At 51.8% G+C, this 20,618-nt stretch overlaps 1 protein-coding gene across 6 annotated transcripts; it reads right to left on the reverse strand.

The window, feature by feature from the left end:
• Window positions 1-1,148: 1,148 nt before the first annotated feature.
• Plcb2 (phospholipase C beta 2) lies at window positions 1,149-20,618 on the reverse strand. 6 transcript variants are annotated; one of them, XM_046461503.2, is made up of 32 exons: window positions 20,257-20,609; window positions 17,020-17,097; window positions 16,311-16,379; window positions 15,539-15,679; window positions 15,327-15,406; window positions 15,190-15,243; window positions 15,011-15,086; window positions 12,279-12,379; window positions 11,951-12,117; window positions 11,700-11,846; window positions 11,364-11,521; window positions 11,041-11,123; window positions 10,687-10,771; window positions 9,973-10,135; window positions 9,754-9,866; window positions 9,536-9,632; window positions 8,397-8,481; window positions 8,144-8,268; window positions 7,509-7,663; window positions 6,859-7,023; window positions 6,174-6,273; window positions 5,551-5,655; window positions 5,287-5,381; window positions 5,071-5,149; window positions 4,796-4,840; window positions 4,462-4,672; window positions 4,214-4,379; window positions 4,047-4,123; window positions 3,864-3,959; window positions 3,278-3,335; window positions 2,588-2,674; window positions 1,149-2,222 (listed from the first exon to the last, which is right to left on the reverse strand). In XM_046461503.2, exons 1-32 carry the CDS (start codon window positions 20,338-20,340, stop codon window positions 2,019-2,021), a joined length of 3,549 nt encoding a protein of 1,182 aa, XP_046317459.1. In that variant the 5' UTR covers window positions 20,341-20,609; the 3' UTR covers window positions 1,149-2,018. The 6 variants fall into 6 exon arrangements, 5 of the variants coding, with proteins under 5 accessions (XP_046317459.1, XP_058440670.1, XP_046317461.1 ...); XM_058584687.1 differs by lacking the exon at window positions 20,257-20,609 and having other exon boundaries at window positions 16,311-16,390; window positions 17,020-17,070; XM_046461505.2 differs by lacking the exons at window positions 12,279-12,379; window positions 15,327-15,406; window positions 15,539-15,679; ... (1 more) ...; window positions 17,020-17,097; window positions 20,257-20,609.

Here is a 20,618-nt window from a genome sequence, read left to right on the forward strand (position 1 = left end):
GCACATCCCCTGATGTTAATTCATCTCTAGGGTCCAGAGATTGCATTTGCCCAGATGTTCAGCCTGCCTACCTCCTGCCCTTTTTTATAGACTATAGAAATAGGGAAGTGGGTATCTAGGTCTGGCCTCATGAAAAGCTGTGCAGAGATCCCTCCAGGAGGAAAGACTGCATCCCCTTCCCCATTCTTGGGCTTCCTAACTACAAGGGGGCACCAGTCTCTCCTGAGCAGTCACCTTCAATTGCTAAGACTGTGGCTATCTTGGCTCTGGCTCTGGCTAATGCCCGTGTGCCTGGCTCAATGAGTTCCTCTAGGCCTGGATTCTCATCCAGAGGTTCTTCCCCAAGGGGTGAGAGGAGAGGAGAGATGGGGTGGCTGCCTGCCTGGAGGACTGAAGTTAGTTAGGGCTTTGCCCTGCGGGATAGGTGTCTACCCCCATTGTACCCAGCGTGTCTGCTGGCTGGTCAGTGCCAGGGGTTCTGTGAATGAGCAGTCTTCCATTCTTATCCTGAAGCTGGGATAGGTGGGACCCCAGAGGCCAGGTCCTTAGAGAGATGGGAAGAGGGAGGGTGCCCCTGTTTACTTTCCAGAGACACAGGTGCTCACCGCTAATGGCACTGCTGTAACTCTGTTAAGAAAACAACCTCTTCCCAGCATCACCCCCACCCTGCTTCTCCCAAGCCATAGCCTGTCCCATTTGGGATTTGGTACTGTGCTGTAGAGAGAGCGGCTTCCCACAGACCCTCTGCAACAATTTTTTTGGGTCAAATACAGCTGCCACAGGGCTATGCATCTGGCCACTCTAGGTCTTCCCAAAGAGGTTCAGGTGGCCTAAAACTTTAGGCACCTTTGCACTAGGTCCTCATGTTCCAGTCCTGAGTGTGGAGACAAGAAGCGCCATATCTGTGTGGGGGTGAAAAGGGAGTGACATGATTTTCCAGTGATTGTGGCATCAGGCCAGCAAGAAGGGGAAGTTACTCCTCTTTAAGCCCAGAGGCAGGGCCATTCCACTGGGCTTTGGAAGGGACCTCACCCTGGGTTCAGTTTCCAAGGAATTCTTTTTCCCCAGCCAACTTCATTTCAAGAATACTCCACTCCCATATCCCCCATTTCCTAGATGGAGAACAGAGGCCAGGCTTAGGCAGGAAATGTTGGGTCATGGTTCTTTAGTAGGAGTAGGAAGGAGAAAAATAAATAAACCACAAATTCAGAAGGGAAAATGATGCTGACCTTGTCAGGCAAACTTAGTGGAATGCATGGTAGGAAGTACCCACCCCAGGCCTAGGGAAAGGGGTGAGCCAGGTTCAGGGTAGGAGCCCAGGAGGCCCAACCTCCATTCTCAACATCAGCCCCAGCCCCACATATCTCAGCAGCTGAGGGCCAGTCTGCTGAGGTAGCTTTTCCATGTCAGCCTCTTGTTCCCCAAAGCAGGAGATAAGGGCAGGAACTTTCTGGAAACAGCTGTCTCCAGGGATTTTTAAGGTAGTAACAGGCTCTATCTCATGGAGCTGACCACACACTACCTACTCAAGATGTGGCCTAGAAGCCTAGTGCCTCATTGTGGCAGGAGGGATTGGGGTTTGGTCCTGCTTGAACCACAGATGCAAGAGTAGAGGTTCCAGGTGGGCAGGTCCATCCCTCCAAGAGAGAAAACTGAATTCTAAGTGGGACAGCACCAGTTGCACACTAGGAAAGGTAAAATGTAGCCAGGGATCCATTTCCCACCTCCTGGTCCATAGTCAACAAATAGATAACACTCATCAAGAAGTGAGGGAAAGAATATCTAGTAGGAAATCAGCTTGGAGAAGACTTTTAGGCCTCAGCTGGGCCCCTGCCCTGATGGGACCTGATTCCTGCCTCTCCTCTAGCCTGGCTATTGAGGAGAGGGCTATAACATGCAAGGGAACCCTGGCTTCCTACAGTTTAAGGTGTTGGAGCTTTTTCCTCCTGGGGGATGGACCCATATCCTACAGAAAGGTCTGAACATCCTTGATAAATGCCCCCAAAGGAATGGGGGCATCAGAGGCGGCTTTCCTGGATGTCTGCCATGGTTGTGAGTGGGTCCTGGCCACATGGCTCCTTGGAGGCTTCACAGACTCTCTCAGGCTTGTCCTCAGCCTCAGAGGGGACGCAGGCCCTGAGGCAGGCCCTCACCGACTCCTTCACCTCAGCCTCCAGGCCCTTCATCCTGGCCTCATACTCCGCCAATGCCTCTTGCTGGAACTGTGGGGACAGCAAGGATCACTGCCTGGCTCAGGAAGGGGCCCTGTCCACCCTCCCTACTCTGGACAGTGGAACAAGGAGATGCCTGGTCTGTTCAGCGCTTCCAGAAGACTAGGTTGGGAGTTGGGGGGATGGGTAGTGAAGCCTATCAGGGAGTCTCTCAGGAGAGGGATCAAGCGAAGAGATCTGCAGAGCTGCCTCATTTGAAAGCACTTTGGGATCCCTTGAAAACAAGTCTGTGACCCATTGTTGAGGAACCACATTTCCCTTTCCTTGACTCTCCCAGAGTTTCCTCCAGGAACAGGGCCCCTTCCCACCCTGGAGCTTATCCATCTCTGCCGGAACCAAGCCAGTGGTCCTGTTACCCGCTTTTCCATGTCCTGGATCTGTTCCAAGCAGGCTGCCTGCTTTTCCTCCAGCTTTTCCTGGTGCCGCTCCAGGGTATCGGTCATCTGGGAGTAGTGAGAGACAGGGAATCAGGGTGGTACAGGCAGGCAACCTGGGTTGGAATCCAGCTCTAATCCCAGCTAACTAGCTGTAAGACTTGAGACAAGTTGCTTAACCTTTGGGCACTTTTATCAATTTGTAAAATGAGCTCATAGCACCTGGCTCACAGGATTGTGAAGGATTACATGAGATAGCTCCTGTGAAGCACCTGGCATGCAGCCTGGTATAAGGTCAGGACACGGTCCATGGTTGCTCTGTCTCTGTGGTTGGCAATCCCTAGGTAAGCTTTGGGTCCAATCTTAGCAGGGCTTTCCTTCCTCTTTCCTCTCCTTGGTATCTCCAGAGGTCCCCTCACACACCTTTAATTCCTTCCTCCCCTGGCCAGCTAGCTCATACAATCTCCACCTAGGGAAGCCAGCTGGAGGCAGAGCCCTTTAAGCTGGTACCCCAGCCTCCACACGCAAGCCAGATGGGATGCCCCCTCACATCCCCAGTTTGGCACGAACAGTTTTGGGTGGCACCATGTCCTGAGGGCAAAGGAAAGGCCTATGGTTACCCCTTTCTCATCTATCAAGAGAGTGTTTAGGAAGGACACAACCCTTACACACCTGCTTGATGGTCTGCACCACTTCCTGGATGTGGGAGTTGTTAATCTCTCTCTTCAGCCTGTTAGTATAATGGGAATTTTAGAAAGGGGAGGAGGCCCCTGTGGAGAGGAGGGTGGGATGAACTCTCAGGGTATAGGCAATGAGAACTTCAGAGGGCCAGGAACAAGCAGAGGAGCAAGATTGGGAACCCAAGGGAGATAGAGGGGGCCACTGGAGCCCTGGGGCTCTCTGGTGGGACAACTTCCTCATTAAAACATAATGTCCTTCAGGGCATCCATGGGAAACACAGGTGGGGAGCAGAGCTGCCAGAATGGACAGGCTGATGTCCCAAGGCTTCACCTCCCTCTCTGCATGCTTGATTTTCCCTCCAATGCTCCTCTCTGCTCAAGTGGTGTTGGCATCTGTGTTTTGCCTAAGGACACTTTTAGATTGGAGGTGAAAGAGGTGGGATCTTCTTCAGGAGCCAAGGAAGAGTCATATCTCCGGGAAGTGAATTAGGATCCACTTGTAGGGAGTTTGTTTTTTTTTTTTTCCCCCTACCAGGAGTGGAGTCTTCTCAGGGTTGGGCCTCCCCTCCAAGGCTCACCTCTCCTGGGCCATCTTGTCAGAGGAAGCTTTGGTCATGGCCTGGATTCTCTCTAGCCTCTTGGCCTCCAGCTTTTTCTTCATCTCTTTGGTGTCACTGCAGGAAGACAGGCATGAGGGAGATGTTTTGCAGCCCAGCCCTTGCTGGGCAGCAGGGAGAGGTGTACAAAGGAGGCAGCCGTACATCTCTGAGTTCTCCTTGAGGGTCTTCAGCTCTGCAGCGTGTTTCTCTCTGGCCAGCTCCATCATTTTAGCCATTTGCTGTGGGGAAGGAAGCATGGGCTCAGTGAGAAGCCCTTGATTGGGAGTGGGTGAGGTTGGTTGGACTGTGCTCTGTCCCCTGCCTGGCACCTCAGCCACATGCTGCTCCTTGCGTTTCAGAATGCACAGGTACTGTTCCTCGCCCTGCTGTTGTAGTTCCTGCTCCAGCCTTTCCTTCAGTTCCCGCACACGTGAGTCTGCGTCCTCAGTGCCCTCGCCCCGGGCGGCCCCACCAGTCTCCTCGCAGGGCAGGGTCCTGCAGAGGCCATGTGGGAAGAGGCCCTGAGTCCCGGGTGGTGGCTCATGGGAAGAGGCGTGCCGCCCGCCGCTGTGCTTACCTCTTCTTGCGGGAGCCCTTTCCCGGGCGGAGCTTGCTGCAGGTGCTGGGCAGCCCAAGCTCGGCCAGCTGCGCCTCACCGCGCTGCAGCAGCTCCTCCCAACGCCGCGCGCCTCGCCGCTCCAGCTCCCGAAGCTCCTTCTCGTGCCGCCGCTGCAGCTTCACGATGCCCTTCAGCTCTCGCAGCTCCTCCGGGCTAGTGGTCTGCGGCTCTGCGGAGGCCCGGATGAGGTGCACGGGCACTCAGACCGCCCCTGGGGGCCTGCTGAACCCCCAGGAGCCCCAAGTCCTCCCCGGGTTCATACCCAAGAACACAGGAGCTCAGCAGGTCTTACCCACAGCTTCGTTGGGGGCCTCCTCCCTGGCCCTGGCCGTGGCTGCTGTAAGAGCACAGGATGGACTGGCAGATGCCCTGGGCATCCCTTGGCTCAACTGGGCTCTTCCCTGCTCCTTGAGGGTCGCAGTATGGGCATCCCTGCAGTGTACTTTCTCAGCCTTGAGGCTTCAGCCCTTCCCTCCCCAGGTGAAAATCTCCATCGTTTGTGGCCTATAGGTGCAGTCCTAGAGGTGGAGGCCCCTCCAAAAGGTAATCAGATCCCAGAGTGCCTACCTGCTGACCCGTTGCTTGCTGGGGCAGATGATGCTCCATTTACTTGGTGAGCAACTGGACTTATGGATGAGAAGGGCTTCTGCATAGGGAGAGTGAGTTAGAAAGGTGGTTTCAATAGCCCTCTTTCCTTAAATGGGTACTTTACCTTTACTCCAACCTCCCAAAGAGAGGGCAAAGCTCCTGGGGGTCCCTGGCAGTGATCCAGGCAACACAGACCTCAGGCACACCTCCCATGGCCTCCTTGAGCTTCATAGACTTCTTATCATGGGCATTGAAGAACTTGATGGGGTTGGCAAGGGCAACGGTGAGATCTGGGAGCATAGGGCATTACCAACATGGTGTGTGTGAAGATGGACCTGGAAGCCTCCCCTGTCCTCACCTACCACAGGAGCCCCTGTACCACTCCACTCTTGAGGCTGGGTTAGTGGGAGGAAAAGGAATGGATAGTCTGGGTCTCCTAGCATGTCATGGGCTTCCTACCTGCCCAAGTGTCAGGTACATAGTCCTTCATCTCCAGGAAGATAAACAGCGCAGGCATGGTGAGGGGCATGTTGCTCTCACTGTGCAGGCACAGATGATGATATCCTGTTGGATAGAGTGGGGTGAACAGTGAGCCAGAGCCCATTCCTGTCCAGTACTACATACAAAAAGTCCAGCACTTAAGACTTCTGGCTTTAAGATCAGAGAGACAATTCTGAGTCTAGTACTGTACCTCCCTGACTGTGCATTCTTGGGCAGATTACTTAACTCTCTGAAACTTTTTTTCATCTACAAAATAGGATAATAGTGTCTACTTCATGTGGTTATTGTGAGGATTGAGTTAAAATGTGTTATAAGCCCTTAGCACATTTTAAGTCTCCATAAGTGTCAGATGCTCAGAAAACTATGCCAGTAGTTCCAGAAAATCATGAACATTCTGTTAGGTGACAGAGTTTCCACCTGTCAGGTTCCTGGGGAGATACCATTCCTATCCCACTCCTTAGAGCTGGTAACATGAGGAAGCTAGGTAGGGTCTCAGGGCCTCCTCCCTAAAGTTGTCCCATCTGTGGGTTGGCCCCTGATGCAGACTCCTGGAAAGACTGAAAAAAGAACACATTCCTTACCAGAATTCAGAGCGTTGATGGGGATGATGCGGTGGCCGAGAAATTTATTGCCTTCCTCCATCACAGCCACCCTGAGGGAAGCCAGCTCAGGCATTAAGATCTAGGGAGGGTTTGGGACAGGTCAGGCTGGGAGGGGACAGGGGAATCCAGCTGCCCGCCTCCCTGGCTCCAGAAGTTTTAATGTCAGTGAGAACATGGCAGGTGTTACCAGATATGGTGATGACAGAGAGCACCCTCAGTCATGTACATAGATATCCTTACAGTTCATGCCAAGACTGGTCTCACATAGTGAAGGACTGGAGATGCAGCCCAGAGAGCCTGGGGCAGAAAATTCTTAGCAACTTTGCAACTGGTGTTCAACAGGAGCAAAAGATTCCCAGGATCCTGAGCCCAGGTTCCTGAGCCCTGAACTGAGAGTTTACATTTTTGCCTCTAACATATACACATGAACGCCCCTGCCCCCCACCAACACACACACACACACACACACACACACACACACACAACCGCCAACCAAGCTAGCTTTTGTAAATCTGAGTTTGGGACTCTTGAAACTCAGGAGGATACAGGTGAGGGGCAGGGAGAGGAGGAGGAAGATCAAGGAGACCCCTTTATTTCCTCTTATCTATAAACAGAGGTCAAGGACTAGGGGCAGACCCCAGTCCCTGCCCTGCCCTACCCTCACCTTCTCAAAAACAAAGGGCTCCTCTTTCCACACAGGATTGATGGAGTTGGGACTGGGTGACAGCTTGGTGCGATAGCGCCTCTTGGGGTCCCCTGGAAGACCAAACAATTCCACTTCCACATAGGTGCGCACACTGCGTTCTGACAGGAACTGCCCAGAGATGACCTGGGAATGGGGACCCAGGGGAAGCCAGCATCAGATCCCCCACCCAGGCTCTTCCTTAAGTACCTAGGCCTCTGGCTCCCTACACTAAAGAATTCCTTCTTGTGAAGAGCCCCATTCAGTTCTGGCCACGGAGTAGCAGCCATGTGGATCAAGGGTTACAGCTGAGCTCTGAGGACCAAGGTGCTCCCAGCATTCAGGGAAGAGGTGTGCCACCCCACCTCCCCCTGGGCTCTGGCCTGCTCTGCCCACTCTCTTCCCTCCCCCACCTCAGCCTCAGCCCTTCCCCATGGTTTCCATGGGGACCAAGAGGCAGCCTCCAGTGCTGAGGAGGAGGCAGTTTCCAAGGCAACTTGCTACTGCAAGAACTGGCTGGGTTGAAGTCTTCCAGATATCAGGGGAGGGGTCTGGGGGTAGAGGGGTGGGCTCCTGGGCCTTTCTCCTAAAGACCCCAGCCCTCCCAGCTACTTGTCCACCTCTGAACTTGCCGTAATAGAAAGAGTGGTGGCTACCACCACATCAATTCGGTCCACCGAGAAGGGATTGAACTGCTTGTCCAGTCGGCGCATGAACTCATGCTTGAGGAGGTAGCCGCTCTGCCCGTTGAACTCGAACAGTGCCATGTTCTGCTGCATGGGCAGGTCTGGGGCAGGGAGTGAGGAGACACAGTGAGGAAGGCCTGGCCCTGGTCTGTGCCCTGTCTCCTGCACTTCCCAACCCTTCTTATCTTGAGAATGGGGAGATTGTGTTTCAACCTAGTTCCTTGGGTTGTCTGATCTCTCAGGAAGGGTCCACAACCTGGGGTCAGCAAGAAGCAATGATTCCACCAGGCTGCAAGCTCACAGTGGGCATTGGGGCAGGTGAAGCAGGGGTTCCCACAGACACAGCCAGGCAGAGTGTCCAGAACCCAAGCCAGCCCCTTGGTTTCTTCACATACTTGTTCATACACGAACAACCGCATTGGCATGAGCCAATGTATTCACACTCCCAAGTGCTCTGGCATGCTCCCAGAGTCAAAACAAGTGCATCAGACACATAGTCTGTTCCTAAGACCCCCGGCGGGGGGTGAAAGTAAAATAGGCAGGGCCCCAGAGAGACTTCTCAGGGGCTGGGAGTTCCTCACCCATCGTCTGGAAGTTGAGGGCAACCATCTGGCATCCAGCATTCCAGAACATCTGGGGCATGTAGTTGGAGGAGTCCATGCGAGTGCCCTTGGGGTAAATGCGACTCATCTGGCGCTTGTTGTAGCTGCCTCTGAGTATAGGAGCCCAGCCAAGGCTGCTCCACCAAGAGGACCCAACAGCCTACACAGAGAGTCCCGTTCCCAAACCTCCCTTCAGAGCCCCACCCCCAGCTTATTAAAGCCTCAAGGATACTCCACAAACTGCACGGAGGCCTTGGAGAGCAGTTCATAAGCCTTGAGCTCCGTGAAGGAGGAGATGACATAACTTCGGTTCTTCTCTATGAAGAGGAGAAAGGGAGAGGGGAGTCCATGTTTGTCTATCCCTTCAACACAGAGATGCCTCTAACCCAGCATTTCCATGGAAACCTGGGAGTTTAGGGACTGACCTCTGGAAGAAATGTGTAGGGAACTGTGTGTTGGAGTAAAAGGTCTTCACAGTGGACAAGCAAAGGGATGGGAAAGGTGTCACAGTCCCAGAGAGAGGGGCTGCATTTGTGGATGCAAGAGGCTGTGGGAAATGTATTTGTTCTGAGCCTAGTGTGTCAGGAGTATGCTTGAGCATGTTGTGTGCACACGCTTGTCTGTGCACATGCAAAGCATGAGCACATGCCGTGATGTGCACAGGGAGTGAGGCATGTAGGCAATAGCTGAACACATGGAAGAGAGGTGTTCACCATGGTGTATGCCATGGGTGTGCTTGGATGGGGGTGCAGGCTGTGCCATCAGGGATGAGGAGTCAATGTTGAAGAGGCCCAACTGTGCACAGAAGTCTTCGGAAAAGATGCTCATGTTGGGGGCATGCACAGAGGGCAAGAGGCACATGCTGGGCATGCGTCCCAGGAAGATCATGGAAAACAGTGGGGGTGTATGCAAAATGGGAAGGGTAAACAGGGCAGTGTGCACGGGCAGTTTTCTCTACTTTCTGCCTGCTCCCGGGATGTCTCATCCCCCAGGGCCAGGACTTCTGGACTTGGGCCAGCCCTGGCTGCAGTTCAACCCTGAAGCCACAAAACCCAGAGAAGACTGCAGGAGCCCTAGGCAGGCCTTGACTGAGGTGACCTGTCACAACAACCTGCCTGCCACCAACACACTCCAGAACATTCTGTTTGTTGCCAAGTTCCTCTCTACAGTGCTGGGAGACTGGGAGCCACTGCCACTTAAATAAGCCTTGCCTGACTCCTTGACTGGATATTTATAGACAGGGCCCCAAATCCAAGGAAATGGGAAATCCCCCTTCTTCTAACCCTACCCATCGAGTTGCACTGGTCTGAGGACCATCTTCTCCTGAACCTGACCAGTCCTCCCCTCACCCCCAGCCCCATGCTAACGTACGGGCAGAGAACTCGAAAGAGATGAACTTGGTGGGCTGGATGTAATTAACTAGGCTGGACATCTCTTCATAAGCCGTCACCTCCAGGCCTGCGGTGCCCTAGGGAGCAGAGGGGAGTTGTGGAGAAGAGGATAGTACAGAGGCCAGATTACAGCTCTGTGCCCCACCCAGAGGGCTGTGCAGCAGAAGATGGCAGAGGGGCTGGGATGTCCCCACACACCTCATCCGACTGCATCTTCTTCATCTCTTCTTCATCCAGGTTTCCGGACTCCTCTTCCTCTTCCACTTCCACCTCCTCCTCCTCCAGCTCAGACCCTTCCTCACCAGCCCACACTGCCACACACAGCTCTGTCAGCACCCACTTGCAGGCTCCGCCAGGCGTTGACCCTCTCCTACTCCAGATGCCCGGGCCCCACCCCCCTCTTTTCACCTAACTTACCTGTGTCCTCGCCCACTGGGGCCCTGGGCAGGCCATTGCCCTCAGCCTCCCCACTAGGCTCCTTGCTGGGGGCTGCTGAACCAGAAAACTGGTTTTTCTTATTCTTGATGAGGATCTTACCCCGGAGGTCCTCAGGACTGGGCAGAGGGATGCCTGGTTTCAGCTGTGTAGAGGGAAGGGGTATACACTGAGCTCCCCAATGCCAAGCCATGTTCCCTCTGCCATCCACTGTTCTCCTTGCGTCACCTCTCACCCCTGCCCTTTTGTATTAAACTCCTACGTGGCCAAACTTATCCCTGTTCCCAGCAATGCTGTTCTCTTTCACCTGCTCCATCTCCTAGAACACCCTTTCTCTAACTCACTGAGTTAAACCTGTTGTTTAACTCAGGTCCCAGCTTAGCCAGCATTCCTCTAGGAAGCCTTCCCTGATCCCCTAAGACCAGAGCAGGTATGCCCCAGGCACCCCCATAACAACCACTGGTGTGATGGCCTGGTCACTTGCCCATCCCATCACTAGAGGGTTAAAAAAAAAAAAAAAAAAACTGGTCAATAATATACCTTAGAGTTTAGCACAGTGCCTGACACTTGGCAGATGACAGGATCCGAGCCTCACAATCCAGCCAAATAAATCCCAGTGTCTTTGGAGACACCCCTTCCCTAACCTGGCACCCATTTGTCCCAAGGCCCAGAGGCCTGACAGCAGACTTCACTCACTGGGAATTTTTCCAAGGGCTCTGTGAGCAGCATATCCCCAAACATCGTCCTGCAGTACTCAGCCATCTTAGCCTGTTGGCGGGGTCTGTAGGAAGCAGAAGTGAGAATGGGAGTTCAACAGCTCAGCCCCAACCCTCTTGTCCATCTTTTTCTTCCCTAGATGACCCAGTTCAGGGGCCCAGGAGGTGCGGGGGGCAGGGCCACAGGCTGGAGAATCTGGGGTTCCCAGGAAACTGTTGAGATCTGGGAGAGAGCCAGACTGATGGCTAGAGGCCGGGGACAGCTAGGGAGGCAGTTGCAAGCAGAGATTGGGAACCAGGTAGAGAATGAAGCTGCATGGGCCTGGATACGCACGAGTCCACATGGTTTTCAAATGACAGGATGACAGGATAGGGAGAGGTCTTAAAGGCACTTTCTGCAATTGCTTCAATAGCTTCCTGGAGGAGCAGAGAGGTCAGTGTTCTGGCTGCCCCTCCCCATGGTACCTTTCCTCACTCCCCAGTCTCAATACATACATAAGACTGATGGCCTCTCTTGACGCCCCCCATCCCCTCTGTCCCTGTAGTCTCCACACTGGTCTGAAGCTTTCCAGAATTCCTCCTGTCTAGCTTCACTCTCTTAGCCTCAAAAAGGCTTTTCCCAACTGCCACTGCCACCACCTCCACCCAGAGTCTCACCTTGAACAAGATGTCTGTGGTCATGGTGAAGCCATGGGTAATAATGGGCTCCTCGTCAGGGGGCTTCCCCTTCCAGCAGTCCAGCTCCACACAGCGGCAGCCAGACAGCAGCACCTGGCGGTACATCTCAGCCGAGGAAAGGCCTGAGAACTGGCCAGCTGAGCCAGGACGGGGAAGGGGCAGGGGCGTCACTCAAGGGCAGGCAAGCCCCCACTCCCCATCACGATCTGTCTTATTGGCAGGGTCAGTGGCATATGGATGACATCTGCAGATGAACTAGGGAATGGGAGCAGGCCCTGTCAAAGGAGAGGTCAGCAACAGGTTGCCAGGGCCCACCTGTCAGGTAGGTGTTGTGTGAGGAGTTGATGAAGTAATGATTGAGAGGCTGCGTCATGTCATGGTGGAGCAGCAGCTTGTCCTGGGCCAGCACACTGTTCTCTGGCCCACAGAGAAACCAGACCATGCCCTCAGGTGACAGCTGGCCTGGGGACAGAGGATAGCTATCAGGGCTGCATCCTGGCTGCCAGGGCAAGACAGCTGCCAGGGCTCAGTCCAGCTGCCAGGGGAAGCAGGCCCTTAGTCCTCACCCCTCTGCACGTTGATGCCACTGGGTTCATATTTGTCGATGAGGCCCTGCACCTGTTCAGGTCTCGCTGGTGGGAACAGCAAGGAGTTGAGCCGAGAGTCACGCTGTTTCTGGTTGATGAATTTGGTCAGGTGCTCCTTGGTCATGTAGGGTTTGGCCTTAGCATGGCTGCAGACCAGAGAGAAGAGCACAGGTCCATATCCCTTGGGCCTGGATGCTTGATAACCCACTTCTCCAGTGAAGGTTCCTGATTCCCAAAAGGGCAATTGGGAGGAGGCAACTGCCAGCCACCACTCCTCCCCAAGCAGGGCCCAGCCCAAGAAGCTCACTAGGAAGTGAAGATCTCATCTATTTCTGGCCGAGGACAGAGGCTCATGAGAAAACTCTTGTAGACAGATTCTGGGAAGTCCTCAGGATTGATAGCATCATTCTGAGGGAACAGACACTTTATTATCTCTGTCCCCACCTACTCAGAGCTAAGACCCACAACCTAAGCCCAGCTCTGGGCAAGGTGACTTGATCAGAGAAGGTACTCAAATTAGACAGACAAAGAACTGACATCCTCAGCACCTTTGAGAAAAGCCCTAATTACTGATCAGACAGCATGCTTAGCTAGTTTACTTTGACTCTGGTTTTGGACAATGGCTAGTTCCTTAGCTAGAATAGGATTGGAACTAAGAATGACCAGAGCAAGGAGAAGAAGTGAGAAGTGAGTGACTATTTTCCAGAGCAGGGGGCTACATTTTTCTTTTTTTTTAAAAAAGGGAAGGAAATTTTACAAAAAGAAGTAGTTTGAGGGACTGGGGTTGTGGCTCAGTGGTAGAGTACTTGCCTAGCATGTGTGAGGCACTGGGTTTGATTCTCAGTACCACATAAAAAATAAATAAATAAAGATGTTGTGTCCATCTACAACTAAAAATTAAAAATTAAAAAAAGAAGTAATCTGAATATAAACATATATGTACCTAACAACAGAGTTCTGAAATACAAGAAGCCAAAACTGTCAGAACTGCAGGAAAAAAGATAATTCAACAATAGTTGGGAACATCAAAAGCATAAGGGACCAAAAAAGAAAGAAAGAAAGAAAGGACTTCATAAAAATTTAAAACTTTAGTGCTCCAAAGGACCCCATTAAGAAAGTGAAAAGAAAATCCACAGAATGGGATTAAAAAAAAACTGCAAAGCAGATATCTGATAAGAGATAATAACAACAATAAAGACAACCCAATTGAAAGATGGACACTGGATATGAATAGATCTTTCTGCAAAGAAGATATAAAAATGACCAATAAGCACATGAAAAGATGCTCAACATCATTAGTCATTGGAGAAATGCAAATGAAAACCACAATGAGATACACTTCACTCCCACTAGGATGGCTGAAATAAAAGACAGTAACAGCGTTGGTGGGACGTGGGAAAAATACCCTTGTACAATGCTGGTGGGATTGTAAAATGGTGCAGTTACTTTAGATAACAGTCTGGCAGTTCCTCAAAATGCTAAATATAGAGTTACCATATGACCCAACAATTTCACCCATACATATATAGCCAAGAGAATTGAAAACAAATCCACACAAAGTCATGTACACAAGTGTTCATAGCAGCATTATTCATAATAGCCCCAAAGTGGAAAAAAACAAAATGTCCATCAAATCATGAAGAGAAAAATAAAATGTGATATATACATCCAATGGAATACAATTCCATAATAAAAAGGAATGAAGTACTGACATGCTACAATATGGATGAACCTGGAAAACATTATGCTAACTGAATGCAGCCCGATGTGAAAGACTACATACTGTATGATTGCATTTATGTGAAATGTCCATAAGAGGCAAATCTATAGAAGTAGAAGCAGAAAAGAAATTAGTAGTAATCATGGATTCTGTGCCTTTGTATTTTGTCCCCTTTCCCCTCCAAGAACAACAACAACAACAGAATTAATCCTGTCTTTCAGGATCACACTGGAAAGACAATATTGGTCTTAGTTTGGAGCAGAAGGTCTGAGCAAGAGAGCCTGACGAGATCTCCCCAAGCTCATCTCTGCCTCTGCAGCTGCAGCTCCAAGCCAAGACAGATCAATAGCCTCAACTGGGACCGAAGGAAAGCAGATAAATAAGGAGGACATAGCTAAGGTGGGAATTAATTCAGGAAGGAAGAGAAAAGGAGAGTGGATGAGTTGATCACCCATAGGCAAGCAGTGCAGGCTGTGAGGACCACCACTCCCCCACCCCATTCTTGAATCCAGTGTGATTGATTGCACTTGGGTGTCACCAACTCCACAGATATGTGACTGTGGGGGGAAAGCTCCTCCTGAATTCATAAGGACAGGAGACCAGCAGGATCTTCATTTTATTCATTTATAATATTCTAAATTCTTACTAAGAGAAAATACTCCATGGAGTGCAGGTAATGACCTACATAAGGCACTGGTCAAGGGGGACAGAGGACTGAGATCTACTTCCCTGGCCAGGCTTGAACCCTGACTCAGAGCCATATCTGCCTGGAGGGATCCCTTTTGGTAATTCACATAAGGTACCTCATGGGGTGAATCTGCTTACAGCTTGTAATGAAAAATAAATTACCTAATGAAAAAGAAAGAGGAAAATTCATTTTTATCTTGAGTTGAAGTCTGTGTCCTGACAGCCTCCACCCTTGGTTCTGGTCCTCTCTCCAGAGCCCTGCAGAATAGTCTCTTCCTGAGCTGTCAGATGGCTGCAGGCAGCCTCCTGCCCCAGCTGACCTTATCTCACTCTTTCAGGCTGAAAACAACACTGACCATTTCTACTGCTGACCCTTAACAGTCCATCAACTGCTGCTCCCCAACTCTACACACTGACCTGCTCTGAACCCAGCATCTCATCCTTTTTTCCCTGGTCCCACATCTATGCCTAGTATAAGGAACCAATGGCTTTAGGGTTAGTTGTTATTTGGGGTTATTGGTGGCACTGCAAGGCCATTTCTTCACTGCTCCACTTTCCATCATTCTTAGCCAAGTTGTTCTCTCGTGGGAGTGAGAATTTGGTGAATGGGCTGCGGGTGAAGAACTACTCACCTTCCCCTTTGCCAGGTGACAGGCACTGAGAGCAGCTTCCACCCGCTTGCGGTCAGCAGGAAACATCTGGAAAAAACTGAAGAAGCAGAGAAAGGCACCAGGCAAAGAGGAGTCATGCCTAGAAAGAGAAGGCCTGGGGAGCTAGGTTGAAGTATGGGGAGGGAGTTGGGGAGACTCACTTCTTCACAGGAATCTTCCCTTCAGGGGTCAGTTGCATCTTGAGCTTCACCAGGCTGGAGGAACAGAAAGCAGCCCATCAGGGTCGGGGGCAGGCATGCCTGGCCCCAGAGCTAAGTCCAGGTGGACAGGCACTTACATCTTGTCCAGGAAGGTGCTGCGGGGGGCATTGGCCGTCAATGGGTGCTTGGCCAGAGCTAGTACATCTTCAGCCCAGTCCTGTAGGACCACAGAACCCAGCGGTCAGGCCCATGACCACAAGGGTGCCCCTGACCACACCATAGCCTATGTCTCTCAGGAAGTTCAGGCTATCCCAGATGTCAAGACCCAGACCAGGCATTCCCTGAGCACCTTGCCCACGTTCTCCTTGTAGGATACAAAGTTGTGGAAGGTGAGGTCCACCATGTCGGGGCCGGACACCACTGTAAGTGTCTTCAGCAGGAAGTGGTTATCTGGAAAGTCCATGTTGAAGACATCCCGGAGCTTCTGGCTCTATTACAAGTGATGAGGGTTGGAGGCATGCTCTTATCCCTCCCCAATGAGCCTTCCCTGTCCCTCCCCCTCATCCACTTGAATTGTGGCCCACTAGAGCAAAATCCTACCCTATCCTAGGAACCAGGCCTGGGCATCTCCCAAAGCCTGACTCTAGTAGAAAGGAGTAGAAAGGGTAGAAATGAGAGGCCCACAGGAAGAGATTAGCTAAGGCAGTGCGAGTCCTGTGTTTTGATTGCCGCTTTTGTTTGAAGATGGATTCTTAGCTCCCAGAGTCAGGGAATCCTGCTTCCCTCTAATCCCTTCCTCCAATTTTCCTACCAGCATTAGGCAAATATAGGCAAATCAGTAGGGGGCAAGGTGTAAGCAATACCTCCTGGGGAGTCTGGGGTACTCTGGGAGTAGGAGCTATCCCCTCTCTTCCCACACTCTCACTATCTCTGCTCATGGTGTCCAGGTGAGCCCAGGAGCAGCCACACCCTTCCTTGGCTCTGGCTGGGTCCTTGCTACCCAGCCCAGGAACTATTCCCTTTGTTCCAGAGATGAGACTTCGCATCTTCACAGGGACTCCTGATCTTGCCCCATGGATCTGGCAGCCATGATGAGCCTAGGCCGCTCTGAGACCACCTACCTTGGGAATCTTGGCAAACTTCCCAAAGCGGGTGTCCCGGATGCTAGTGATATCCAGAAACTCCATCTCCTGGAAGGGAGCTCCCAGTAAGAACAAAGAAGGAATATGGGACAAAAAGGTCAGGACAAGAATGAAAAACAGAACCAGGAGCTTCCACACCCCTTCAAATCTTGGCCAACTACCCTCTCTAGATACCAAGGCTTCTTAAAGCCACCTGGACCCCAACCTTCCCTTCCCACCAATTAGGTTCTTCTATCTTGAAGACCCTCCTCCCTTCGTCTCAGTTTATCCCTCCTCTGGCACAGAAGCTGTGGTGTGAAGCTTCTCCCTCGGCATCCTAGTATCTCTCCACGCTGCTGTTCCTTCCTTCTGCCTGATCGCCAAGGCTCTTCTCTGACCTCTGAGCCTTTAGGTAATCCAGAGCCACTGGCAAAGCAGAGTCCTTCCGTAGCAGCTGTTTTTCCTTTCCCTGTGTCTCTCTAGGGGATGTTAAGGCTGGAGCAACTGGGCTGCAGCAGCCATGTTTGAAATGACTATATTCTCTCTCCCAGAGTGAACAACTCTACCTGTAGAGAACCCCCCAGAACCACCCTTTCAGGCCATTCTTTACTCCCCAGCATCCACGCCTCTACCCCATACTATCAAGAGTCTGGTTGGTCTCATTGGATGAGCAAGAACCCAGGGGCTTGGTGGGTAGGGGCTGCCTCACCTTACTCTGATAGGTCCAGTACAAGTAATAGCCCTTGGGATCCACACGGAGGATAACTGGGGAGGCTACTGCAGTTTCCTGCAGAGAGAAGGGGTCTGTCCTGAGACCTCAGGCCAAGCTTCCCTGGCCCAGGGCAAGGGTTTCAGAGTTCATCTTCCTAGAAGGTGCTTGTCCCAGAAATCCGAATGCATTTCCTTAAGATGGGAGGGATTGAGGGCTGGAGATAGCATTTCCAGAAGACAAGAGGCTTCCCCTCTAAGCCTCAAATAGAAGTGTTCTCTCTAGACCCCAAACAAGGTACTGGTTGTTCCCCACCTCATCATGTTTTCAAGCATCACGGTTCCAGTAAAGGGATAGAATGCCTGTCCCCAAGACTCCCTGCTCCTACCTAGGAGAACTTAACACAATGAGAATCAAGGACCCTAAATCCTGAACCCACTACCAAGACTCTGCACAATCCAACTGCTTCCTAACTCCTCACATACCCATCCTCCATCCATGACTGTCCCCAGTCAATGGCCCCATAGCCACCAAGTGCCTTCCTACCTCAAAACTGAAGCACTTCAGCCTGAAATACCTTCAAGAATCAGACCACACCTCATCCCTCAGGAAAGTCTTCTCTGAACTGTGCTATAATCATTAGTATTCACTGACCTAGAAGCACATCTAGGGAAATTCCAGGAACTGATGGACTCCAGGGCAATAAACCTGAGCTAGACCATGAGCTTGGTGCTCAGTGCTTGAGCTTGGGATTTGCTGAATGAGAAAGTGAATAAATGCATGAATGGTCTCACCTTCTAAGTCCCTGTTCTATTCACAGAGCACATAGGCTACCTTTTAACAGGCTTTGAATGTGAATATAACAATATATTAAAATTGAAGTTTCCAACGAGGCTTGGTAGTTACTACAGACCAAATGCAGAATTTACAAAGGAAATTATCAAAGAAATGTTCTCAGATCAGAGGTGTTTAGAGTCTGGGGAAAAGATTTTTGCAACAGGCAATTTTGAAGGAAACAGTGCTGTGAGCTCCATTCCCTTCCCCCACAAGGGAGGGTTGAGGTACCTCACCCCTCACCTCAAACTTAGGGAGGGGTTTCAGCTCTCTTTGGAGAGCTCTTGTGACTCCTGCAACTGTGGGGTATAATGGACTGGACCAGCCAGGAAACCAAGTAGGTGACATGCACTGACTTTGTGCAAGGCAGATCAGAGAGATGCTGGTGTGTCGAATGAGCCTGTGCCCCAAGAGTGGAGAGTGTGTTGTTGGAGTCCAGAGTGGGTCCATGGGGGATGGAAGGGGAAAGGGTCCACAAAGGGCTAAAAAAGTAATTGCCTGAAATAGAGATGTCAGGGGACCCAAGCAAGAGAACCTCAGTTCAGAATGGAGGGTCTTGTAAGAATTATTAAAAGGGTCCAATAGAGGGGGAAAAATGCTTTAAACCTCTGTCAGTCTCAGAATGCCTGACCCTGTTTATGCCAGTAGCCAGTACCATTCAAGAAAGAACTTTGTTACCCCTTCCTCACCTGGTCCTGGAGGAAGAGGAGGAAGAGGAGAAGAGAATCTCACCACTTGCCCCATGTAGAGACTCTGCAGCCACCCTACCTGTGCCCCAAACCATTCCTGGAGGGCCTGGTGCAATGACAAACAAGGTCTGAGTTTTGATTCTAAGTAGTTTCTCAAATAGGACCAAGTTTTGACCATCATGACCATTGGACTACTACCTAAGGGTGAAAGTATCGTGGCTAGCTGAGTTTGTTTACACAGCCAGGAGGAGAACTTGTCCCTCCAATACGTCTAGAGGGACTGCGAGAGACTAGAAAGGAGAGACTGGAGTCAGGATTTGATTGTCCCATGCATTGTGCTTTTTCAACATGGTACAACATACCCTTACCATCTGCTAACTATGCTGAAATTAGTCTGAGAAGGGGCATGTTTCACAGGGGCATGTGCCCTGCTACTAGGCTTGGAACTTTTTGCTCCCACAAATCTGGATCCAGGGATATGTAGTGTTTCACCTTTGGAAGGGGAAGGGGCCAACCAGGTGCAGGTTGGGGAGAAGGGCACATAGCAGGTCCCCACCCATGGTGACCCTCTTCCCATTCAGGTTATGCACAGTGTCCAGATGAACTGAGAGAAGCCACATCACTTTTCATTCTGAGCCACTTCCCTCATTCCACAGACTCCTGGGACATGCCATCCTCATGCTACCACCATGCCACATGAACCACAACACTCCTAGGGAAATTGAAAGTGTCTCACCCTAGGGCCCCTCCCCATAGCCAAGACCAGATTCCTCAGCCTATGAAAGGCCTAGACCCAGATCTTCTCATCTCACCCATAAGCTGGACAAGCCAGATCTAAGGCCCTCTCCTCCAGAGATGAACCATCATTTCTTTTCCGGGACCAACAACTTAGGCTGGCCAGCCCAGTAGCCAACTTCCCTTCCCTGAAGGAGAGTCCCTATATTATCATTCTCTCTGGCCCAAGAGAATCCCTGACCAATGGCAATGTTTTTAGGGTCCAGGAAGACCAGAGGCTGGCAAGCAGGTCCCAGTTTGGGGAGGAGCAGATGCAGTGGAAGCAGGGGTACAGCTCAACAGTGCCTTCCCCTTCCCCTGCAGACATGCTGCTGGCGTCATGGAGCAAGGCTGAGCCCATGAGAGGAAGCAGAAGTCAGTTCCTTCCCAGGCCCCTAGGAGAAGGAGGCTTCAGTTCTCACTTGGGTCCAGGGGCTTTCTGGGGTGACCCCACAGCGACTCAGGGGAGAGCAGTGTTCCTATGGGACAGGGCCAGTACATCCCATAGAGAGGGGTGAAAAAGACAGGTTTGGGACTCTGAGCCCTCTGCTGGAGCAAAAGCAGGGTGTCTAAGCTGGGGGTAGTGCTGGCTCATCTCTTTTTCTGGCTCTAAGCTCTGGGGCACACTTTCTTCCTATTGATGCTGAAGCCAGGAGCAACAAGCCCTGTTCTTCTCAGGGCAGGGGAGGGGCATCAGGCTTTGGGAAAGACAGATTTAGACCAAAGAAACCACTTCTATGAGCCTTGGCCCAGCTGCCAGGGCCACACACCCTCATCTCCAGGCTTGTTTATCCCGGCAGTTGTGTCAGCTGCCTGGCCAAACCACACAGGCGCCTGGGTCCTAGCAGACATAAACCAACCATCTACCCCAGGCAGAGCCCCCTAGCAACCAGGCCCCCGCCACCCTGTGCCCCAGCAGACTAGGCCCCTGCCTACTCACATCGTCCCATTTGATGAAGCGCTCCCCTTGGCTCAGATAGGCCTTCACCTTGGGGGGCAGCAGGACAGGGTTCAGCAGAGACATGGTGCCAAGAGTCCCTCTTTGGAGAGGCTGGGCAGACACAGCAGGCAGGAGAAAAAAAGGCAGGCCTACAGGAGGGGGAGCCAGGCTAGGCTTACATGGCACCCGCCCAGAGCTGGTCTGGATGTCTGGGTGCTCTTATAGCTCACGGGATGGCAGTGGCTGGGTGCAGGGCCCAGAACTCCCGTCAGAGGCCCATCTGCTTTGTAAATCAGCCTCCTCCCACCCTGCCTGCAGCAAGGGACTGCAGTCACTGCTCCTGCCCAGGGAGGCTGGGCTCC

Source organism: Marmota monax, unplaced genomic scaffold (genome assembly GCF_021218885.2).
Source record: "Marmota monax isolate L192 unplaced genomic scaffold, Marmota_monax_Labrador192_F-V1.1 WCK01_AAM20220418_F8-fsc00001, whole genome shotgun sequence".
Classification (NCBI taxonomy): Eukaryota; Metazoa; Chordata; class Mammalia; order Rodentia; family Sciuridae; genus Marmota; species Marmota monax.

What these genes read in the sequence shown, in the direction of transcription:
- Plcb2 (XM_046461503.2), bottom strand. Translation starts at nt 20,340, where the DNA reads ATGTCTCTGCTGAACCCTGTCCTGCTGCCCCCCAAGGTGAAGGCCTAT. An exon ending in TTTGAAAACCATGTGGACTC is followed by an intron (nt 10,772 to 11,040) that starts GTGCGTATCCAG and finishes TGCTTCCTACAG; the next exon opens with ACCCCGCCAACAGGCTAAGA. An exon ending in CCCAGTGGGCGAGGACACAG is followed by an intron (nt 9,867 to 9,972) that starts GTAAGTTAGGTG and finishes TGTGTGTGGCAG; the next exon opens with TGTGGGCTGGTGAGGAAGGG.